General features: G+C 36.9%; 1 protein-coding gene across 3 annotated transcripts in view; it reads right to left on the reverse strand.

Moving 5' to 3' along the window:
• HSDL2 (hydroxysteroid dehydrogenase like 2) overlaps positions 1–21,584 on the reverse strand; it is a 65,438-nt gene that overhangs the window by 12,322 nt on the left and 31,532 nt on the right. For all 3 annotated transcript variants that reach the window (XM_063081957.1, XM_063081955.1, XM_063081956.1), the window contains 3 exons: positions 13,227–13,421; positions 10,890–10,961; positions 869–1,006 (listed from right to left, as the gene is read on the reverse strand). In XM_063081957.1, the coding sequence (XP_062938027.1) occupies positions 869–1,006; positions 10,890–10,961; positions 13,227–13,421 (405 nt within the window). The remainder of the gene's footprint in view (positions 1–868; positions 1,007–10,889; positions 10,962–13,226; positions 13,422–21,584) is intronic.

Here is a 21,584-nt window from a genome sequence, read left to right on the forward strand (position 1 = left end):
GGGAAGTGGTGAAAGGAGATGGGAGATTTAAGGAACACTGAGAAAGTTTAAAATAGTCACTATGGAAAATGAGGCAGTAAGCTGACCACAAAAACAAAGAATTCCGAGGTGCTGCTTAGACCCTAGCTGGGGAGGGGCAATGGTGAATTTCTACTGGTACAGATCCACCAGGGGGTGTGCTCTCTTCCCCCCCCCTTTCCTCCAAAAGGACTTAGCAGCCTGGATGCGACTGTGGGGCAGCCAGATAGTTTGATTCACCCAGGACTAGGCTTTTGACATTAGCACAAGGGTCCAGCAAGCGGAGGACAAAGGCAGGAATGTGACTGAAGCAATGGAACATGGAGTCTAAGGATAACAAGGAACTAAAACAGGAAGGCAAGGATGAATTAAGATAAAGCAGAGGAGATGAAGAATAAAAAGTCTGCTTATAATGAGACTGAGGTAGCTAGTTCTTACAACTACTAACGTGTGGATTTCATATGGAGAAGGAAAATATTAAGAGGTTTTAAAAAGCTGACTGCATTCAGACTGACCTGAGTAATCTCAAAGATAAAAATGGCAAGGTGACCATGGTTGATAAATTACTGCATTACACTACCTGTCATGATCCATATGCCTAAATAGTATTTTCTCTCAATTACATATGCCAAGGAATTATTTAACACTGGAAGTATTTGCAATAAAATTGTATTTTACACATGTCCATTTGCACTGATCTTATCTTAAAAATACAAATCAATAGTTATTTACTATTCTTGAATGTCTACATTCTAGAACTATTCAGGTGATCACTATTGGAGGCTGATTTTCTATGAAAGGACACTACTTTGTTTCATAAAAGCCCCAGATTACCAGATGCAATCCTCACCTGAGAGCTCAAACTGATAGACTGCTTGAGTGGCTTTCACAATATCTTCACTAAGAGAGTCCTTAACAATTCTAAATGTTTCTTCCACGGCTCCAGAACGTGGTTTTGGTTGCAGCTGTGGTTTCTCTTCTTTGAATTCTGAAACAGCAATAATATATTAATCATGTAAATGGCCTTAAAGCCTTGGCAGTGTAAGGCTACTTACAGAATTAATTAATTAGCTGGATAGACTTGGAACCAATTAGACCCATTTGACCAATATGAATTTAAATGCATTAAGTGACATCTAAATCAAAATGATGGAATAACCAAACACATCAGTTATGACTATAAATGGTTTACACTCTCCAAAGAAAAGGCCGACTTTCAGATTAGGTTAAAAAAACCAAAACACTATTAAACTATAAAATGTTTATAATAAAGAGACCTGAAACCTATTGGAGTTTTAGGTGTGATAATTAATCACTTCCTTATCATCCCCTCTTGAGTTCTAAAACCAAATGAGAAAAAGACATTGGAGTCAGCGAGATGGAGATCAAAATATCAACTGTGAAATTAGTGGAGCTAAATTGAAGGCTATAGTTTGAATCAACAGCCAGGTGCACCTCCTAATCACTTTACCTCTAAGTTAAATTTATTCACCTATTTCCTTCACCCATGGATTGAACCTGCACCCTCCCATCAGGGGTTAGAAATGCTCCATAAGTAAGTAGAGATCAGGTGAACACTGAGGACAGCCTGCTCAAAAGAGAGAATGCTCAGAGGGGTCTGAACCACACAAGCTCAGTTTCTTCTCCCCATTTCACTTAGATTGGTCCCTACCACTGGATGAAAAGGGAGGTCAAACTATTAGCCACATGAAGGCTCCCTTGTTTAGAAACACCAGTCCAGAGGAATGGAGGTTATCTGCAACGTTTTGAAAAATAACTTGCATTTACTTAGCCTATTGACTATAATAAGTCAGCATATGAAGAAAATTCATAGGACTGTTCTCCCGTTTCATGATGCTATCCCCCAATGCAAGTCTCTGTTCCTTTATTTATCCTCCTCAAATCATTTGAGGGCAGTTTATTTTTTATTTTTTATTTTTTTATTTTTATTTTTTTGTCGTTTTTTCGTGACCGGCACTCAGCCAGTGAGTGCACCGGTCAGTCCTATATAGGATCCGAACCCGCGGCGGGAGCGTCGCCGCACTGCCAGCGCAGCACTCTACCAAGTGCGCCACGGGCTCGGCCCGAGGGCAGTTTAGTAGTTGCCCTCAGAGACATGTAAGACAACATATTAATTAAATTAACTCCAAGGCCAATCTGTACTTTAGGCTGAAAATGAACACTCCATCTATTTCCCAGCTCAAATTATACCCAGCCATCTTGTCCAACACAACACACCAAAGGTTATTAAATGAAATCTTATTGACAGCATAAAGACACGCCATAGTACAAAGTAAGCTACATAAAGTATATTGAGTATAAACTGCTTTCCATTACGTTTCCAGAAACAAATAAAAAATACTTCTCCTTTTATAAGTTAAAGTCCAAGCAAAATTAGAGATGAAATCCTCAAGACCTAATGTAGCAAATAAGATATAGACTTAAAAATATTTTTTTTAGCCAGTTTTATTGTTGTTTTTAAATTTATTACAGATAGTATACCCCTTCATTGCCCATACCCAGGTCAAACCACTTCTACTGCCTCACCCTTGGGATGGCACTGCTTTTTATTGACATATGACATACACACAGAAACTGTGATCGTAAGCATAAAGTAAGGCAAATCATAACTGAAGCCAAAAGGTATCATTATTTTAGTTATTATTTTAGTTATACTAAGTTTCCATTTATATTGTCAGAGCTAGAGCTCAAACCCTTCAAACCCATTGTACAGACTAGGTCACCAGACCCCTCCCATGCCAGGCTGGGTCCCCAGATCCCTCACACGCAGGTCCATGCTAGGTAATAGGGAAAGATTCTGGGAGCTGTTGGCAGACAACACGAGCTCCGTCCTCAGCTTCCTCAGCAGCAGCAACTTACAGGTCCGGCAGTGGCAGTGGTCTTGCGGAGTGTCCCGGGGGCACTAGCAGCAACAGCAGCAGCTTCCAGCAGTAGTAGTGGCCTCCCCATGGCCCCCGGGGGCATCATGGGGGTGGGAGGCATTCTGGATCAGAGCCACTAATCCTTTATACTTAAGTCCATAACCCAGGACACTTGGGTGCACATGTGCAATTACATTAGACGATAACCAAGGAACACCTGGGCGCACGCGCGTATTTACATCAAATGCTTGGCAAGATTCTGAACATCTAAGGGGCACTGACCATTTTCTTATATTTTCCCGACAGTAAGTATACAGCTCATTAAATGATCAGAAAGTGAAAACTGTGTCATCACCACCTAGTTCAAGAAACAGGACATTCCAGGCACCCCAGAAGCCCATTTCATGCCCTCTCCTAATCGCTAACACCAAATAGTCATTTTGTCTCATTTTTACCTTCAAATAAATGGAGTTAATCACATAGTTTCTATTCTTTTATGCCTGCCAATCCTTCACAAACTCTCCCAAAAAATGCAAGAGAACACTTCCTAATTCATTCTGTGAGGCCAATATTACCATGATACCAAATCAGACAAAGACATCATAAGAAAACTGTCTAGTGTAGTCAGACAATCTGCAAATACACACATGCATATATACATACATAAAATTAAATCAAGAAGTGATGGACTCTATTTTAAAAAGAGCAATAACTGGGATAGGATGGGAGACTGTTTTAGACAAGGTGGTCAGTTTGAATAGACACTGAATTAAACAATATAAGGCTGAATATGTGAATACACAGATACATATACACGCATTTATCCTACAATTTGAAAACAACATTTTGGCACGGTTCCTGACACACTTTCACCAGTTAAATTTGAAAAAGGTGTCCCCCACCCCCCAATGATAATACCTAATATCTTATAACTTTGTAATGCCTATATTTGAGCAATGCTACTTCCCAGGATATCCTTGAAAATAAATTATTTTCCAAGTGTGCACCAGTGTAAGTGAATGAGCCACATTGCTATGAAGTATTATTATTTAGGAGCCAATTTAAAAATTGAGACATGTATTCCAGTATTTAATGCTGACAGTGCAGTGAGGGAGGTATTCATATGCTACCAGTAAGTGTATAATTATGGAAGGAAATTTGGTAATATGTACCAGAAGGCTTACAAATGTCTTCCCTAAAAAAAGTAAAAATAAATAAAAATAAAATGTAACAAGTTGAAAGAAAAAAAAAAATCCTTCCTTTTGCCTAATCACCCACTTTTTGTGATCTACTATAAGAAAATCATATAAGAACAAAACTTATACAGTAACATTTATAAAATAAAACAATTACAAATCACATAAATACTATATTCATGTGATATAACACTAAGTTACCATTTCAAAAAGTTATTTTTGAAGACATGGAAAATATTCACAAATTTAAGTAATATTAAGTAAAAAGAGAGTATATGTGATTAAATATAATATGATCCATCTGGTGAAATATTTATTTGTAGGGATAAGTTTTAAGTTATACTTGCAACAAAAAAAAGAGTGACTGGAAGGAAACAAACCAAAATACAAACAAATTTGTATTTGGATGGAGATATAAATTTTTTAAAAACATTTCTATACTTTTTTTATAGTTCTATATTAAACTTTTCTATACAGAACAATTTAAAATGCTATCAAAATTGAATAAAGCACACAACAAAATCTACTGGGTGTGGCCAAACCTATATTAATGGAGTAAATGCACAGTCAAAACTATTTCATTATTCTAAAAGGAATAAAGTATTTGCCCAATAAGTGAGAAAAGGAACAAAAACTCACAACCTAAAGGAAAGCAGAAAGGAGAAAATAACAAAGCAAAAGTAAAATCTTAATGAATGAGATGGCTGCACAATTCTGTGACTATACCAAAAATCACTAATCTTTACACTTTAAAATGGTGAATTTTTTGGTGTATGTAATGTAAATAATATCTCAATAAAGTTGTTATTTAAAAAGCAGTGAATCAGAAAAGAGAAAAGCAGTAGAACTAAAAATAAAATAAAATTTAAAGTCTGGTACTTTCAAGAAAAAATAATAAGATACTGCACAACAAAATTAGCAACTTTCTGGCAAATTTAGCCAAAAAATTTAGTCAAAAAAGAGAAAAATAAATTTAAAAAAGGAAAGCATAAAATAAATATGAAAAATTTAAAAATTATATGTGAACACTACATGTTAACATTTAAATAAATTCAAAAACTTCAAATGGATGATTTTGTTTTTTTTATTTTTAAAAAGCTTATGATTAGGTTCAGATCCCCATATCAGCCAGCCTATAAAATAAATAAATAAATAAATAAAAAGCCTATAACTGAATGAGAAAATAAAAGTTTTCAAAGAAATAACTTCAGAAAAGAATGAAATATCTATTTCAAAATTTTAAAGAAAAGATCACAGAAAAAGAAAGGTACCCATTTCATTTACTGTATTGAAAATATAACAAATCATAACAGCCAGCCACCAAATATATATATATATACACATACACATACATATGTATAGCAAATTTATTACACTAAAAAATGTAGATACCAATCTAACTTCTCTACTTTTAAAAAAAGTCCATCTTACACCAATATCTAACACTTTACTTATGGGTAAAATCTGAAGATTTTCCTATTAAAATTAAGAATAAGAAAAGAATAGTTAAAATAAATATTTTCATTACCTCCTAGAAGTTCAAGTCAGTGTATTAAGTCATACACCAAAAATAACCCCAGAAGGACAATATTAGATACAGACAAACAGTTTGATCACTTAGAAAATGCAAGATATTAATGATTATTACAGCAACCAATATTTATAGGGGGCTTATTGTATAAAATTCACAGTATGATGCACTGTCACTTAAACCTCACAATACTTACATAAGGAAAGTAAGAGAGGAAAAAACTGTTTCAGAGAACTGAAGTGACTTGCCCAAGGTCACAGATCTAAGGGGCAGGGGCAGGATTTGAACCAAGATTTGTCTTATTCCCAAGTCTATGCTTTCAATGTGTACTGTCTTTCTACTAGAAACTGTAACAAGTCTTTAAAAAAAAAAAGTTCATGACGGTGAACAGGTACAAAATATACAAAAGTTAGTTTCCCCCCTGTATTAGTCCATTTCTGTTGCTTATAACAAAATACCTGAAACTGGGTAATTTATAAAGAAAATGAAATTTATTGCTTATAGTTTCTGAGGCTGAGAAGTGCAAAGTACAGGGAACAGATCTGGTGAGGGTCTTGGTGGTAGTGACAGAGACCAAGGGCTCTCACATTGCAAGAGGGTAGAAGCAGAGAGAGCCTAATCCCCTCATTCATTCTCCTTTTAAAGCCCTCCGCACCTCACCCATATCCACCATTTTTAATTCATTCACTACAACACGGTCTTACAATTTAATCACCTCTTCAAGGCCCCACCTTTCAATTACTATAATAGGATTTCCAACCCTCTTAACATTGTTACAGTAGGGGTCAAGTTTTGGGGGGACACTCAATCCAAGGCACCTCCTTTTTATTTTTAACTTGCCTTGTCCCAGAAAGCATCTCAATTTGTTTAATAAAATAATCACAATTCAAGATTAAATTAAAAAGATGTGAGGTAGGTTATTAAATTACAGCTGGAATGCTTGGCAACTCACCCAAGGTTACAACAGGTGCTAAGTGGCACAGCAGGAACCTGAATCCAGGCAGTCTGACTCCAGAACCTGTGGGTAAGACTTCCTCCACATTTTCTTCTATACCTGACTAAATTTACATAGACAATATTAAGGCTGAGCACAGAGCCAAGATCTGAACTCACCAGGACTGGACCAAACAGGGGCTGCTAAAGCAAGGGTAACAAAGACACAGGCTTCCCTCATGTTTCCACAGGCAGGGAATGTATATAGACTTAGTAGTTACTTCAGAGAGAATTAAGTTTGTCATATATATAACACCTCCCTTACTAGTGAGTGACTACTTCAGGTAATCTGTAGATTTATCAAGACATCAATCTGCACTGTCTGAGGTGCCAAGGAGATTGCAGCAAAAACTTTAGTTTAGCTCTGAAAGATACTTGCCAAGAGATAAATTGCATAATTTATCACCTGGAATATTAAGATATAAGCATGATGACTCTGCATAAGAGAATGAAACTTCAGGAGCCAAAAACAAACCTGTAATATATTTGAAAGGTGCAATCAGCAGACTACAAATACTTGAATGGAAAAGAGACTCTCAGAGCATTTCAGTAACTTAAAAAGACCCTGACATAGCCTCTTCAAACTTCACACTAAATAAATATAAAAATGCACACACACACACACAAAAAGACAAATACTAATCATCACTTAGACAGACACACAATCTACTGTCACAGTCTAGGAAGAAATGTTCATACCAAGGTACACAGAGTCAGCCTAAGAAAGACATAAGAAAGACAAGACTGCTTGTGCTTTGCCTCATGAAAGGTCTCAAAGGAAGAATAGCTGGGCCCGCCTAAACCAAGAGAGGCTCTCACATTTTTAAACCACTGGACCAGACTCTGAGTTGTACCAAACAGAAGATTGGGGAGCCATACCTCTGTTTTATAGATGCTGCTTTTCAGGAAAGACTAAGTATTATTCCTCATTCTCATCTTTCCAATTTCAAAGTTTGTAGTTCCAAATTAACAGAGGAGCAGACAGTAGGGGTAGTCCTGAGGTGGTGCATCCTGGGAAGTATGCACCCCAAAGGATGGCTAATAAAAATGGGGACGGGAAGACTTCGGCAGCAGGACAGAGTAGTATTAGCAGAGGGGGTAAAAGAAGGTCCCATGTCAGCCTTGCACCAGCACTAGCTATGTGCCTAATGAGTACCACATCAGAAAGTATAGCTCAGAGAAAGAACTTCCACCAGATGGCTAGGGAGTGGAGCCAAAATCCACCTACAACTCCCTGCCATTTGACTGCACCAGCTCTAGGGATATCTCCTATTATGATGATGGACTAATGGGAAAAAAAACCCCTAATGCCTCAGAAAAAATAATGTACCACAAAGGTAATAGAAGGTCATTCCAAAGAGCAAAAGTCTGTCTTTAAAGATAATTTACTACGAAACCCACAAGAATTCCTGCACAGGAAAACTATATGATTATGTGTCAATACAGGTTCATCAATTGTAACAAACTACCACTCTACTGGGGGATGCTGATAATGGGGAGGCTACACAGGTGTGGGGGCGGGGCCTATATAGGAAATCCCTGTACCTTCTGCTCAATTTTGTTCAAAATAAAGTCTTTTAAAAAAAAACAACGCTATATGAAACAGGGACAGAAAGTCATCTCTAACTGGCTGAAATGAAAAGACAATAGGATAAAACGAAAAAAGAATTGAATAACATGAGAAACAAAAGCACGATAGCAAAATTAAAATAACCATTAGAGGCAATATGGAACAGAAATGAATCTGTAGCAAATCTTATCAGACTGTCCTCTCTAAGAGAGGACAAACTTGAAAAGGTCTCTCTGAATACAGAAGAAAAGAACAAAAAGATGGAAATAACAAGAGACGGGGCTAACTACAGGGAAAGGGAAAGCTGGGAATAAGTGTTTCTTAGAGGAATCCAGAACAACTGGAAGAGGCAATTAAAACTACAACTAAATAAAAATAAAGATAAACTGGAAGTTTAAAAAAAAAAGGATTTTATGGGCTCCCTGTATTCCAGCAGGGAGTGGGGATGGGGGAAACAATGAAAAAAGGACCTTATTACTTATATGATGAAAAAAAAAACACATTAATTTAAAACTATGTACACAGTTGACAATAACTACACATATATTATAAATTAACATATGCAGGACAAATACTGGAAAAGGTATGACCAAATGTTAACAGGGGTTATTATAAGTTGTGGGTGCAAGAGACAGGTGAACCAGTACCCCTTTGAGAACGAGGGATACACATTGGCCTCTGAGAGGTAAAACATGAAGTGAACATACAATGGATCTGGATACGGACATGGAAAATCACCTGAAAGAGATGTTAGATCCCAGGCCAGATATACTGACAGTATATTACCTATGTGAATATATTAATATATCCAGAAAATGTCAAGTAGAATTGCCATTGATGGAACCAGAAAGAATAGGAACAAGAGAGCTACAGAAGTATATGCTCTCTCCAGAATTATGCAGGGAAGTTAGCCAAAGGAATTTAAGTATTCTGACCTCAAGGGAGAGAGCATTCCTCATGTGGAGATGGCTATAGGCAAAATCATCCCTATCAAAGCCCGATGCCAGTAAACATTTATCTTATATTCTGCTTATATAACCCCTCTTGTTCTGATTCCATGGTCATGAAACAACCTTCTGATTATGATTCTGTTCCCTGTGTAATTATGCCCAAAGGGAGAGAATGTACTGATCACAGCAACTACATGTTTAGTCTATGTGATGGCAATTCCTCATTATAAATTAATAAATTACTAGGGAAAAGAATATTTTAAAGGACTTTAAGTATTCAGGTGTTAGAAAAGCCACTTAAGGTTACTGGTTAAGAATGTGGGCTTTGTAATCAGAGAACTAGGAGTTTAAATCCTGGCTCTTCCACCTGGCAGCTGTGTGATCGCAGCTGTAAAATGAAGATAATACTTGTCTTGTAGGATCATAAGTATTAAACAAGATAATGTATGCAAAGTACTTATGGCATAGTAGGTGCCCCCCCCCCAAATTTGTTGAATAAATAAAATGAATGTACATGATCAATAAGTGGCCCTTATTATTTAAAATTTGGAATTTAAATGAGCTCTGTTCATGCACATCTTCCTCCAAAAGATCCAATCTTAGGGTGTTGGATAAAAATCAGAATTTTATACTTACCTAACTTAAAGACCAGACTCTTCTAGACTTTGAAAAGCTATCTAGGTAATTTCTGCCATTCTGCAAGAGGCCTTTTGAGAAAAAGACCAACAGCTTTGTTTTTTTTCTGATTTCAATACCTGTTATATCCATGTGGCAAATGAATCAAAGATTTAATTTTTAAAAGAACTATCTCTGGGTAGTGAGATTATGAGTAACTATTTTCCTTTCTATATTTTTCAAATTTTCTATGATACAAAAGTTTTTCTTTTTATTACCAATGTACTTTTTAAAAACTACCTCTACAATTTGAACAAAAAAATATACAGATAGAAAAAAATAAGACTAAGTTGGAAATAAGGTTTGCCACTAAAATGCTTTGCAGTAAGTTTCTATAGATTTGCTAAAGGTATACAGGAAATTTGTTCCTAAATTTTCTATCAGCCTTCTAAAAAGTCTGTGATCACTTAGGAGATTCATAGCATCTGTTAAATAGAAATAAGGTAAGAGCCCTGAAAAACCACAGCCATTCCTGTTAGTAAACCAGGAGAGAAATTTTTCCCATGGGTATTCATAAAGAGTATTTCTTCTGACGTCTTTCACTAAATCGCTGGCATAATGCCAGAACACTAAGACTAAAATGTAAACTCTGGACCAATTCAAGGCAGCTATTGTTTCTGAATTACAAAACTAAACAAAGTAAAACCAAAACTTCCTTTGAAGTTAATGTCTTCCACAAAGTAGTCACATAGCACAAACTGTGAAAATGGTGTTAGATGTACTTTGATGTGACACATTTTTCTTCAAAATAAAATAACATATCAACACGAAATACTGATTGACAGTGCCAAGGAAAAGAAATAAAACCTGAAAAAAGGTTTTTTTTCCAGATAATTTTTTTTTTAAACAAATGCAAGAATATATTGAGAACTTTTACTTTTTACTGGTAGATAGAAAAAAACAACCTTCTTTGCTAGAGTTAACTAAGAACTCTCATTACTTGTTTAGTTTAAATTACAAAATGTTTTAAAAGCAGAAGGCAGAAATGTCAATGTCAAATCTCTAGTTTGGAAGAAATACATAAGTTTAGTATTTGTATTTTCTTACATAAAATATGGTCTACATCTTACTTACCATGTGATTCTACTTTCTTGATAACTGTATCTGGGTGTTCATCTAAGAAGAAATCTGGTATCAAAGGATGGCCTGAAAAAATTGACCCCAAAGCAATCAGGTTAATATAATAACTACAATATATTAAGATTTTAACACCTGTTTTTTTTTTTTTTTTTTTAAAAAGAGGACCGGTAAGGGGATCTTAACCCTTGATTTGGTGTTGTCAGCACCACGCTCAGCCAGTGAGCGGACCAGCCATCCCTATATGGGATCCGAACCCGGGGCCTTGGTGTTATCAGCACCACACTCTCCCAAGTGAGCCACGGGCCGGCCCTTAACACCTGTTTAATAAACATTCCATCTGTTTTTATTTTAAGACCATTCTGGTGCAGTGGAAAAGGCCTCCATGAGAACCTGTCAAACTACTTGATCTTCATTAAATTAATTTTTCCACAACTCAGTTATCTTCCTATGACAAATTTTATCTTCAAGATCTAGTAAAAAAATCACCTGGTATGTAAAGCCTTTACCTGCTCTCCCAGGAGCCTTTGCCCTCCTCATCCTTACAAGCCTTCTATCCTACATCCCTCCAAAGTGCTCAGGACTCATCTGTCACCTGGTCACCTGAGAGCAGGGGGTCCCTCATTAAGAAGGACTTGCTTCCCAGCATCAACGTATTTGGGTTTTTTCCTCCTCCTCTTCCTCTCACTCCATCGTCATGAAAACTAAGCTATCCCATCCCACTGGGTCTTATCTTCAGTTGTGGTTAGAAATAAGTTAACTATTTTAATATTACACTGATACCTCCAAGACATGTGCACACTAGATTTGACAGCCACAATGTTAGATGTAGTAAAAGATGAGAAAAAGACAGTAGTAGACTAAGATGTAGTAAAAGTCAGATCTCTCCGCCCTCTCCCAGAAGAGAATAAATTTCTGGAGGGCAAAAATGAATTGATCGTTGCTATATCTTAGTTTCACAGTGACTGGTCATATTACGTTCTTAATACTCGATAGGATTTTTAATTTAAATCAAATTAAAAATTTCGTGTACAATGACATGATGTCTTTAAAACCTAAAGTGATAATTATACTTTACCAGGACCCAGAAGACCTGAGTGTGGTTCAGGTTCTACTCTTAGGCAAAGGCTTAATCTCTCTGAATCTGTTTTTCGACTTATAAATATTAACCTCTAAATATTGTGAGTGAACTATATGCCAGGCACTGTGCCAGAAACATTATACACATTACTGCATTTAGTTCTTCTGTGCAGTCGGTATCATTTTCTTAATTTTACCAATAAGGAAATTGAGGATTGGGGAAAGTGGGTGACATGCTCAAAGCCTCATAGCTAGTGAACAGCAGAGCTGGAATCTGAACCTGATTTGTCTTCTCCCAAATTCCATGTTTTTATCAGCACCGCACTCTACCGAGTGAGCCACGGGCCGGCCTCCAAATTCCATGTTTTTAATCACTAAACAATATTACTTCTTTCACAGGATTGCTATGAAGTTTAAATAGATAACGTACATAAAAAGTACTTTGTAAAATCGTATCCAGCTATTTAATTCAGTATGAACTGAAGAAACAGGCAAATATAAATGAGGTTTCTGTCACCTGGGAGCTCAGTTTAATGAATAATATTTCAAATAAATTTAAATAAATATATGTCTTATTTATTTTTTTATTTTGTGGCTGGCAAGTGAGCTAACTGGCTAGCCTAAAATATACTTTAGCAAAAATAAATATAACTCTCATTTACGGCTGTATTATCTATTATTTAGAATATATTTATTTCTCATATAAAGTAAAAATCCATGATCATCATCATTATCTGCAATTTCAGAGAGGAAGAGTTATTTTTGCACAAGGAGACCTCTGCAAGCTTCTCAAATCATCCTATTGTGCATAAGACTGACCTGATCCCTCACTTTGCCTCTGTCATTAAGCTGCTTTAAAAGAGTGCACTTAAAGGACATACATTTGGGAAGAGTCCATAATCTGAAAAATTTTTTGTAAAAAACCCACTATTCTATCATCTGTTACCATATCCTTGAATGAAATCTTTACTCTGTGACTAATTTTCATTTTTCATTTCAAGATTTGGAAATGGCTAGTAGCTGATATGAACTCAAGCATCTATATATATCACTTCAAAAGCCCTCAACTCACTTCTATTTTTCCTTTCTCTCTTTTTTAAGTTGTGTTGATATGGGTTTTTCCCTTCACTGGGAAAAAAACTTTTAAAAGAACATATTCATTTTATAATCACACAAACAGACAGAACAGATGTGTTCATTGCGGAAATGTGGAAAAACACAACACTACCTTTAAAAACTATAAGCATTACCTACCTGGTTTAACTGCATAAATGTCAAAATTTTTTATTCCTTCTTCTTTTAAGATATTTTCATCAATAACAAAATTGCCAGTAAAACTTTTTGGCTTTTTGAAAATGGAATATGCAGCATCTGCAATGATATCAACTTTTCTACATTGGCTTTCAACACCAGATCCACCCAGCATATCCATAGCAGCAGTGTGTATGGCTGTAGAGAAAACACACACACAAATATACATATAACTTCAAATCAAACAGTAAGACTATGGAAGTAACGAGCAAGCCTAACCCTTCACAATTATCAAGGCTAATCTCTTTATTTCTCAGATGATGAAAACAAGATACAGAGAGCTAAAAAGACTTAGGTAACACTGCTCTATACAGAACTCCTTCGTGAGACTTAAAGCAAAATTCAGTGAGACTTAGGATTTACAACATTCAATAATTCACATGGCATTCTTGAGAGTCAAGAAAGCCAGTAAAGTATAACAGAAAGAGCAGTGAGCTAAAAGTCAGGTGAGTGGGATTTTTATATCAACTGTGCCATGACTTTTGGCAAGCCACTTTAACATCTTTGGGCCTTAGTTTCCTGTCTCTAACATATGGAACTCCAGTTAGAGCGAAGTGGTATCACACTGAGGTCAAGAGTTCGGATCCCCATACCGGCCAGCTGCCAAAATAAAATACAAAAAATATATATATATATATATGAAGCTCCCTTTCCTGTTTACTTTCTCTCCTCCACCTGTATGAGAAAATAGAGACTTTGTTTTCTTGTTCATGACTATATTCCCAGCATCTAAGACAATGACTAATGTATCATAAGCACTCAATAAATACTGGTAGGATTTCTGGGGGACCTTTTAAAATTCAGATAATACTGTTTTGTAGAAAATATTAGAAAATAAAGAGAAGCAAAAGGAAGAAATTAAAAATTAACTATAATCCCCCTACCCAGGGATAATTACTGCTAATATTTGAATATAATTTTCACTATTTAGGGGCAGATACTTTGAAAATTCTGTTTCTTATATGAAGTGACTAGAAACTCTGCAATTAATAGTACATTATTAATTATACATAGTCAAAATTATGAACAGTAACATCACAATTTGCTTATCTGTATCTTAGTTTACACACAAAGCAATGAAAGTCGATTGGTTTAAATACACTTCAGGTTTCAGAGTTTCTAGTAATTTAGATAAAAGTTCTCTCCATACCATTGTTAAAACATTTTTAATTATTACATATGGAAATAACTTACATACTTTGGTCTCCAAGATGAAAAGTTTGTAGCTTTTAAGAACCACTGGCCCTTTTTCATTCATTCAACAGACAGTTGTTGAGCACTGATTACAAGTCAGGCACTACTTTAAATATTGGCAACAAAGGAGTAGACAAAACAGATATAAAGCCCCTATCTTCATGAAGCTTATGTCCCTATTTCAAAAAAATGCTCAATTAACTTGAGGAATTTCCTAAAAGCATTAAGTTAGAAGACACTTTTCTACTTCATAACTAGTAGGAATACATTTTTTTTACTTAGCCAATAGTTCAAGAGCTCTGGTCTCACTCTTGAAGTGATATTTTATTAATAAAAAAATAGCAGCTAACATTCATTAAGTGTACCCTGTGCTGAGCATGCTGCTACATACTTTACTTACATTATTTGAATTAATTCTTAGAACCCATGAGGTAGGTACTGCTGTTATTCCCATTTTACTCAGGCACAAAGGAGTTCAGTAACTTGTCCAAAGTTAAAGCAGCTAGAATTCAAATACCTGGCAGCTTGGCTTCAGAGCCAGACTCTTCTCCACCATGCAACTAATGGGTCATACTTTGTTAACCAAAGTTCTTGGAGTCCAGTTATCATCTCATTCCTATAAACTGTAGAACCTCTCTGTAAATATTTCAATATAGTATATTTTGAGACTATACGCATACATGCACACTCCTAATCTCAATGAAGATTACATGAATAGCATGAGCATTCTTAAAAATTCTAAATTAGAAGTCTAATAAGATTATGTCATGTACACATTTATACATGTGTCTACACACACACACACACACACAAATATAAGAACAAGGAATGTTTCTTCCAAACAACATATCGTTACTTTAACAATTTTTCTAGGGAAGATATAAAGGTGGCACAAACAGACACTCAAAATCAAGAAGTGGGGGGCTGGTTGGTTAGCTCAGTTGGTTGGAGTGTGGTGCTAATATATCACCAAGGTCCAGGGTTCAATCCCTGTACCAGTCAGTGTCAAAAAAAAGAATGAATGAAAAAAAAATCGACAAATGGACCACAGAGTTATTCTCAACAAAAATTATGAAACGTCAACAGGCTAACCCAGGTTTTATAACAGGATATAAAAACTGATAATGAAAACAGGTTAACAATAGGATCAATCAAATGCAATTCACTGATGATTTCTGGGAAAGAAAATAACCAAGATTCGTAATGAAAGCAGATAAGCCTTGGATCACAAGAACTATAAAAGTGACCCTAAAATATAAGTCTTAGTAAGAAATAATTGGAGAGGGCTGGCCTGTGGCTCACTTGGGAGAGTGTGGTGCTGATAACACCAAGGCCAAGGGTTTGGATCCCTATTTAGGGATGGCCAGTTAGCTCACCTGGGAGAGTGTGGTGCTGACAGCACCAAGTCAAGGGTTAAGATCCCTTTACCGATTATCTTTAAAAAAAAAGAAGAAAAAAAGAAAGAATTGGAAAGACATCTAATAAGCTTCCTATTGATTCTCCTGATTATAGTTTACTCAAAACAGACAGTAACAAGAGTCTTAAAACCAATAGAAGATTTCCTTTTACATAAACATATGGAATGCATATCAGGCTTAAAACATCAGCACTGCCATTGACTCCTTCTCTGGGGAGAGAGTTTGTGTCACCTCTTTAATACCTGCCAGCCCCACCAAATACACACATATAGTTGTGTGTGCACTCACTGAACCAATGATACTGTTGATTATAAAGTGCACCAAGATTTTGTGAACCGCTAAGGAAACAAAGAGCTGCCAATTAAACTGTGATATATTGTTAAATGCATACCGATATCAGAGGTGTAAAAATGTAAAACAAGGGCATCTCAAAATCAATGAAATATGGTATAAACTGCTGTTTAACCTAGTCAGTGAATAGGTCCCTTGAAAAACAGGGAAACTAGTTTTGATTTCCAGCACCAGAGAGAGGAAGGAGTCCAGCTGCCATCTACTTTCCATGTGGTCCAGGTGACAGAGGACTGCAGCTGTCCTCTGACATTTTTGTTACCACATCTCTGCTATTACCACATCAGCAGCTGCCATTCCCAGACTTCCCACCCCAGCCCACATAAAATCCACCCAAAAGTGGACTTTCCTGCTTCTACCACACTTGTCCGGACCAGTCAAGAGGTAAGAGGCAACAACATTTTGAACAGCAGCCCTTATCCCTCTTTCCCTCCCCTCCCTGCATTTCAGTGGGAATTATGACATGTGTCTTGTAAAAAGAAAAAAATTACAACCCTGGAGGTGACCTAGCTGGGGGCCTGAGATCCCCATATTGTGAAACTATTACAGGCCTGACCTCTGATCCCTTCCCTGGATGTATTGAATTCAGCAGACTGAAAGTGCTAAACCTAGGAGGGGCAATGTAGCCAGTGTCAAGAAGGAACACCAAGCTGAGAGAGGACAAGTAGCAAACCAGGACACTGCTTTGACTGTAGATCACGCGTTATACTATATCCATTCCATTGAGTGTGATAAATCTCTTTTTCTTTGAAAGGCACTAATGCTGGGAGGTTACTTCTGGTTCCAGCTCACATAAAAAAAGTCACTCTACACTGTCTAGGATGAGGGAATGTGTGCTTTTGTAAATAGAGGTCCCTCAAAAAGCCAAGAGCCTGGACACCCTCTCAAATCCATCTTCATATCTCCATTTTCATTGCCTCAATCATGAATAATGCAATATTCTAGCAAGTTTTCCTGCCTCCTCTCTCTGCAGTCTTACAAGCCATCCTATATTCAGATGCCAGATTAAACTTCCTAAACCTCACCAACACCCATTTTACTTCACTGCTCCTAGTTTTCCCCCTGCTTATTATTACTCCCCTGCTTTTAAAATTCTTCATTGGCTCTCCCTTGAATATAGGTTAAAAATCAAGCTCCTAAACTTGGCAAACAAGACCCAGGACTTAGCTCATCCATCTGCCCCCACACCCTTACACCCACCCAACATTCCAGGCAACCTGAACTACTTGAGTTGCTCAAGTTCAGTAGGAAATAACAAGCCCACACCCTATCACACATACACCATATCAAACTCCTCGTGTTTCCATCAGACACACAGTGTTTTCCCATACTGCACCCTTTGCATATGTTGTTACCTCTGCCAAGGAACATCTTGCCCAGCTCTCCTTGCCCACTCCAACATCTCCTTGAGATCTGATTTCAACTGTTTACCTCCTTTTGAAAATCTCCTTCCCTGACTCTATAACCTGAGCAACATAGTCCTCCTGCTATGTTTCAAAAGCACCCTATGCATAATTCATCATACCATGTATCATAAGGAATATGAATGTAAATTTAATTTACTGTGTAATCAAGTCTAGGACCAAACAATATCACTGGCTCCAAGAAGTCTAGTAAACCTTCTAAAAACGAATATCTCAAAGCTAAAGCAAAGACCTCGGCAGGGAGCTGATTTCTCTTGCTGATCCTGATAACATCCTCCATGTTCCCTGTCATACAATGTTTTCCCTCTTATGTGCGTATAAGCTTTGTTCAGAATGTCTATTTTGGAGCTAGGCAGAAGGGAGTCATACTGCACATTCAATCACTCATTCATCAATTATTTATTGAATATCTACAACGACTATAATAAAATGAGTAAAGCAGAAACTGTCCCTATCCTTAATAAGTTTTCATTCTAGCAAGGAAGACATTAAACAACCATAATTATAAATTAATTATTTAATTTCAAAGTTATAAGTGATGTGAAGGAGATTTACAAACTACTAAATTCAGTAGTCGGTCCCCATATTATTAGAACTATCAGCAGCATTTGACACAATTGATCACTCCCCTTCTTGAAATACTTTCTTCAATGGGCTTTCAGGACATCATTCTCTTTGGGTTTCTTCCTGCCTTACTCTCCTATGCAGGTCTTCCTCTTCTTCCCAACCTTTTAACACTACAACGATCAATGGTTCTTTCTCTTCTGTTTACTTCCTAGAGGATATCATGTAGTCTTCTGGCTTTATACACTGACTATAGGCTTATACACCGACTATATAACCCACAAATTTTTATACACTGCCTGGACCTCTCTCTTAACCCCTAGATTCGGAGGCCCAGCTACCTAATGACCATGTTCACTTGGAGGCTTAAACACAATGCCCTAAACTGAATTCCTAACCCTGTTCCTGAACCTGCTCTCTCTGCAGCTTTCCCCATCTCAGTTCATGGCAACCCCATTGTCCTAGTTACTCAAGCCAAACATCTTGGAGTCATCCTAGACTCCTCTTTTTCTCTCACTTCCCACATCCAATTCATCAGCAGCTCCTGTTGGTTCTACTTTCAAAATATACCAAAATCTAACCACTCTCCACCACCTTTATTGCTCTCATCTCAGTCATAGCCAACAACATCTGTGCCTAGTTTCCTACAATAGCCTCTAAAATGTCTCTCCCTTTGCCTCCCAGGAATCTAGGCTCAAAAGAGCAACCAGAGAGATCCTTTTAAACATTTATATATGATCAGGCCCCTCATCCTTGAAACCCTGACAGCTCTTCATTTCACTCAGAGTAAAAGCCTGAGCTTGGCAATGACCTAAAACATCTGACCCCCTTTCCTCGTGGACATCATCTCATCATTTCCTACAACACTCCCCTCACTCCAGAGACACTGGCTTCTTCTGCTCTTTGATTGTGCCAGGCGTGCTCACCCACAGGACCTCTGCACTGGCTACTTCCTTTGCCTTGAATGCTTTTCCCTCAGATAACTGGTGGCTAACACATCCCCAGGGCTAACTCCACCACCTCCTTCAAGTCTATGCTCAAATGTCACCTTCCCAAAAAGGCCAGACATTTCCATCCTATTCAAAACTGTAACCTTCCCTCCCCGACGCCTGAGACTCCCAATCCCCCTTACCTTGTACTATTTTTTTCATAGAATTATCACCTTCCAGCATACTATTCACTTTATTATTATTTTTTTTTTTTTTTGTCGTTTTTCGTGACCGGCACTCAGCCAGTGAGTGCACCGGTCATTCCTATATAGGATCCGAACCCGCGGCTCTACCGAGTGTGCCACGGGCTCAGCCCTCACTTTAGTATGCATTATGTTGATTGTCTACTGTGTCTCTTCAATTAGACTATAAGTTCCATTGCAAGGTTCCATTGAATTAGACTGTAAGGGCAGAAATTCTTATCTGTTTTATTCTCTGATGTATCTTAAGTAAATAGAACTGAGCTTGGCACCTAGTGTCTAATGAATGCTTGTTGTATGAATAAATCTAAAAATCTTATTGTCAGAATAGGATTTTTCTAACTTTTTTACCCCAGGATCCCAAAGACCTACAGTGGAGGCAAGGGGGAAAGGATGAAGTGCAAACGATGGTAACAAACTCTGACATCTCCCTACTAAATGGCAAATTCTTTGAGGGTAAGAACCAAATCATACTCATCTTAGTATCCATATTGCCTTGTGCCTAGTAGACACTTAATAAATTCTCTGTTGATTGCATAATAAAGAATAGTGCAAAGAACTGTGCCTGGCATGTTTCAATGAATGTTTGTAAAATGAATGAGTGGGATGTAACAAGTCACATAAGAGAAGTACAACAAGGGAAAATATTGTGTTAGGATTTTGTTACTTCAGAGACCTCCCTTTCTAACTGCCTAACTCTATCAACTTTAGTAACAACAATGACTGGGTTGGGGGAAGGAGATTGAGAAAGGGTGAGAAAAGGAAAGGAAGTTGAAAGGGAGAGAAGCACAGTAAAGTGTGAGCTTTTAAATTCTTTGGCTGTGATCCACAATAAATGACACCTTTTACCAACATAAGAAATACACAAATATACATACTCACAAACATATATGTTTCATTTATAAATGACATTTATATGTGAAACAAAAGCTTATAAAATAATGCTGACCCTTGGTGCAACACACTCTAATATTTTCTATTTTGTTCCATTAGAAATAAAACAAAACTCTGGCTGCTACCTACTAAATCAATTTCACCACCCACTAAATTGATTTCATGAACCACCAGTGAGTCTTGACATATAGTTTAAAAAATATTGGAGAAGTGCCTTTTCTATGCTCATCTTTTTCCCCATTGAAAAGAATATCACTCGTTAGAAAATCTTAAAAGAATTGTGTCTGCTACAGAAACATAAGGGAAACAAAGAAGCAATAAATCGTGGTTCTGGTCCAACACTGGGCCAGGGAAAAAAGGAATCTTGGTCAAATTACAGAAGAAAGGAATTTAAGCAAATTGATTCCTGGAGTCCCTATAGGAAAAGAAAGACGGTGACTGGAGAGCTGGCTCCAATCACCAAATAAATATTCCCGAGTCACCTTAGCCACATTCCCCAGGGCTCCATGAATTCTCAGCCACAGTCCCCTCTTAACCCAGCTTCTACAGACCTTTGGGCAGGGGATCTTTCAATACTGCTTGGAGCTGAGGAAATCCCTTCACTCAGTACATAGCTGATAGGAAGCAAAGATGAAAAGAAATCCCTCTTTTTTTCCTAAACTGGAACTCTGGATATGTTTGCCACTGCTGTATGTGGCAGTTTGGTTCAAGAGTACCCCCAGGGGTATAGCAATACTTTGTATAAATCCTGGATTAAATGTGCTTTTAAAGGCTAACTTCTTCCAAACCAGACATATGCTAGGTGAAAAGGCTAAAGACATATCCCCACTAGCTTGCACAGTATCTGCTACATGGTAATCATCCCATAGATATTCATTGCATGGTGAAGAATAAATAAAATAATGTCAGAAGGAAGAAGAATGGGAATAAACTATATACAAATAGAAGGGTCCTTAGAGGATACAGGAAGATGTTACATGACACAACTGGGAGAACCAAGAAAATCCAGAATGACAGAAATCCTTTAAGATAAATGACCTGGGTTTTCAAGAAATAAGCATCAAGGAAAAAAAAAATTAAGAGTGTAACTACTTTAGATGAAAAATACTTAAGAGACTTTTCAAACAAATGCAATGTGTACAACTTACTTAGATCCTGGTTTGAATAAACCAACTAAAAAGAAAACATGAGACGCTTGAGGAAATTTGAACACCGACTGGATATTTGATAGCCTTAAGGTATTAGTATTAATGTTTTTTACCTATGATAA

This window comes from Cynocephalus volans, chromosome 17, assembly GCF_027409185.1.
Source record: "Cynocephalus volans isolate mCynVol1 chromosome 17, mCynVol1.pri, whole genome shotgun sequence".
NCBI lineage: Eukaryota > Metazoa > Chordata > Mammalia > Dermoptera > Cynocephalidae > Cynocephalus > Cynocephalus volans.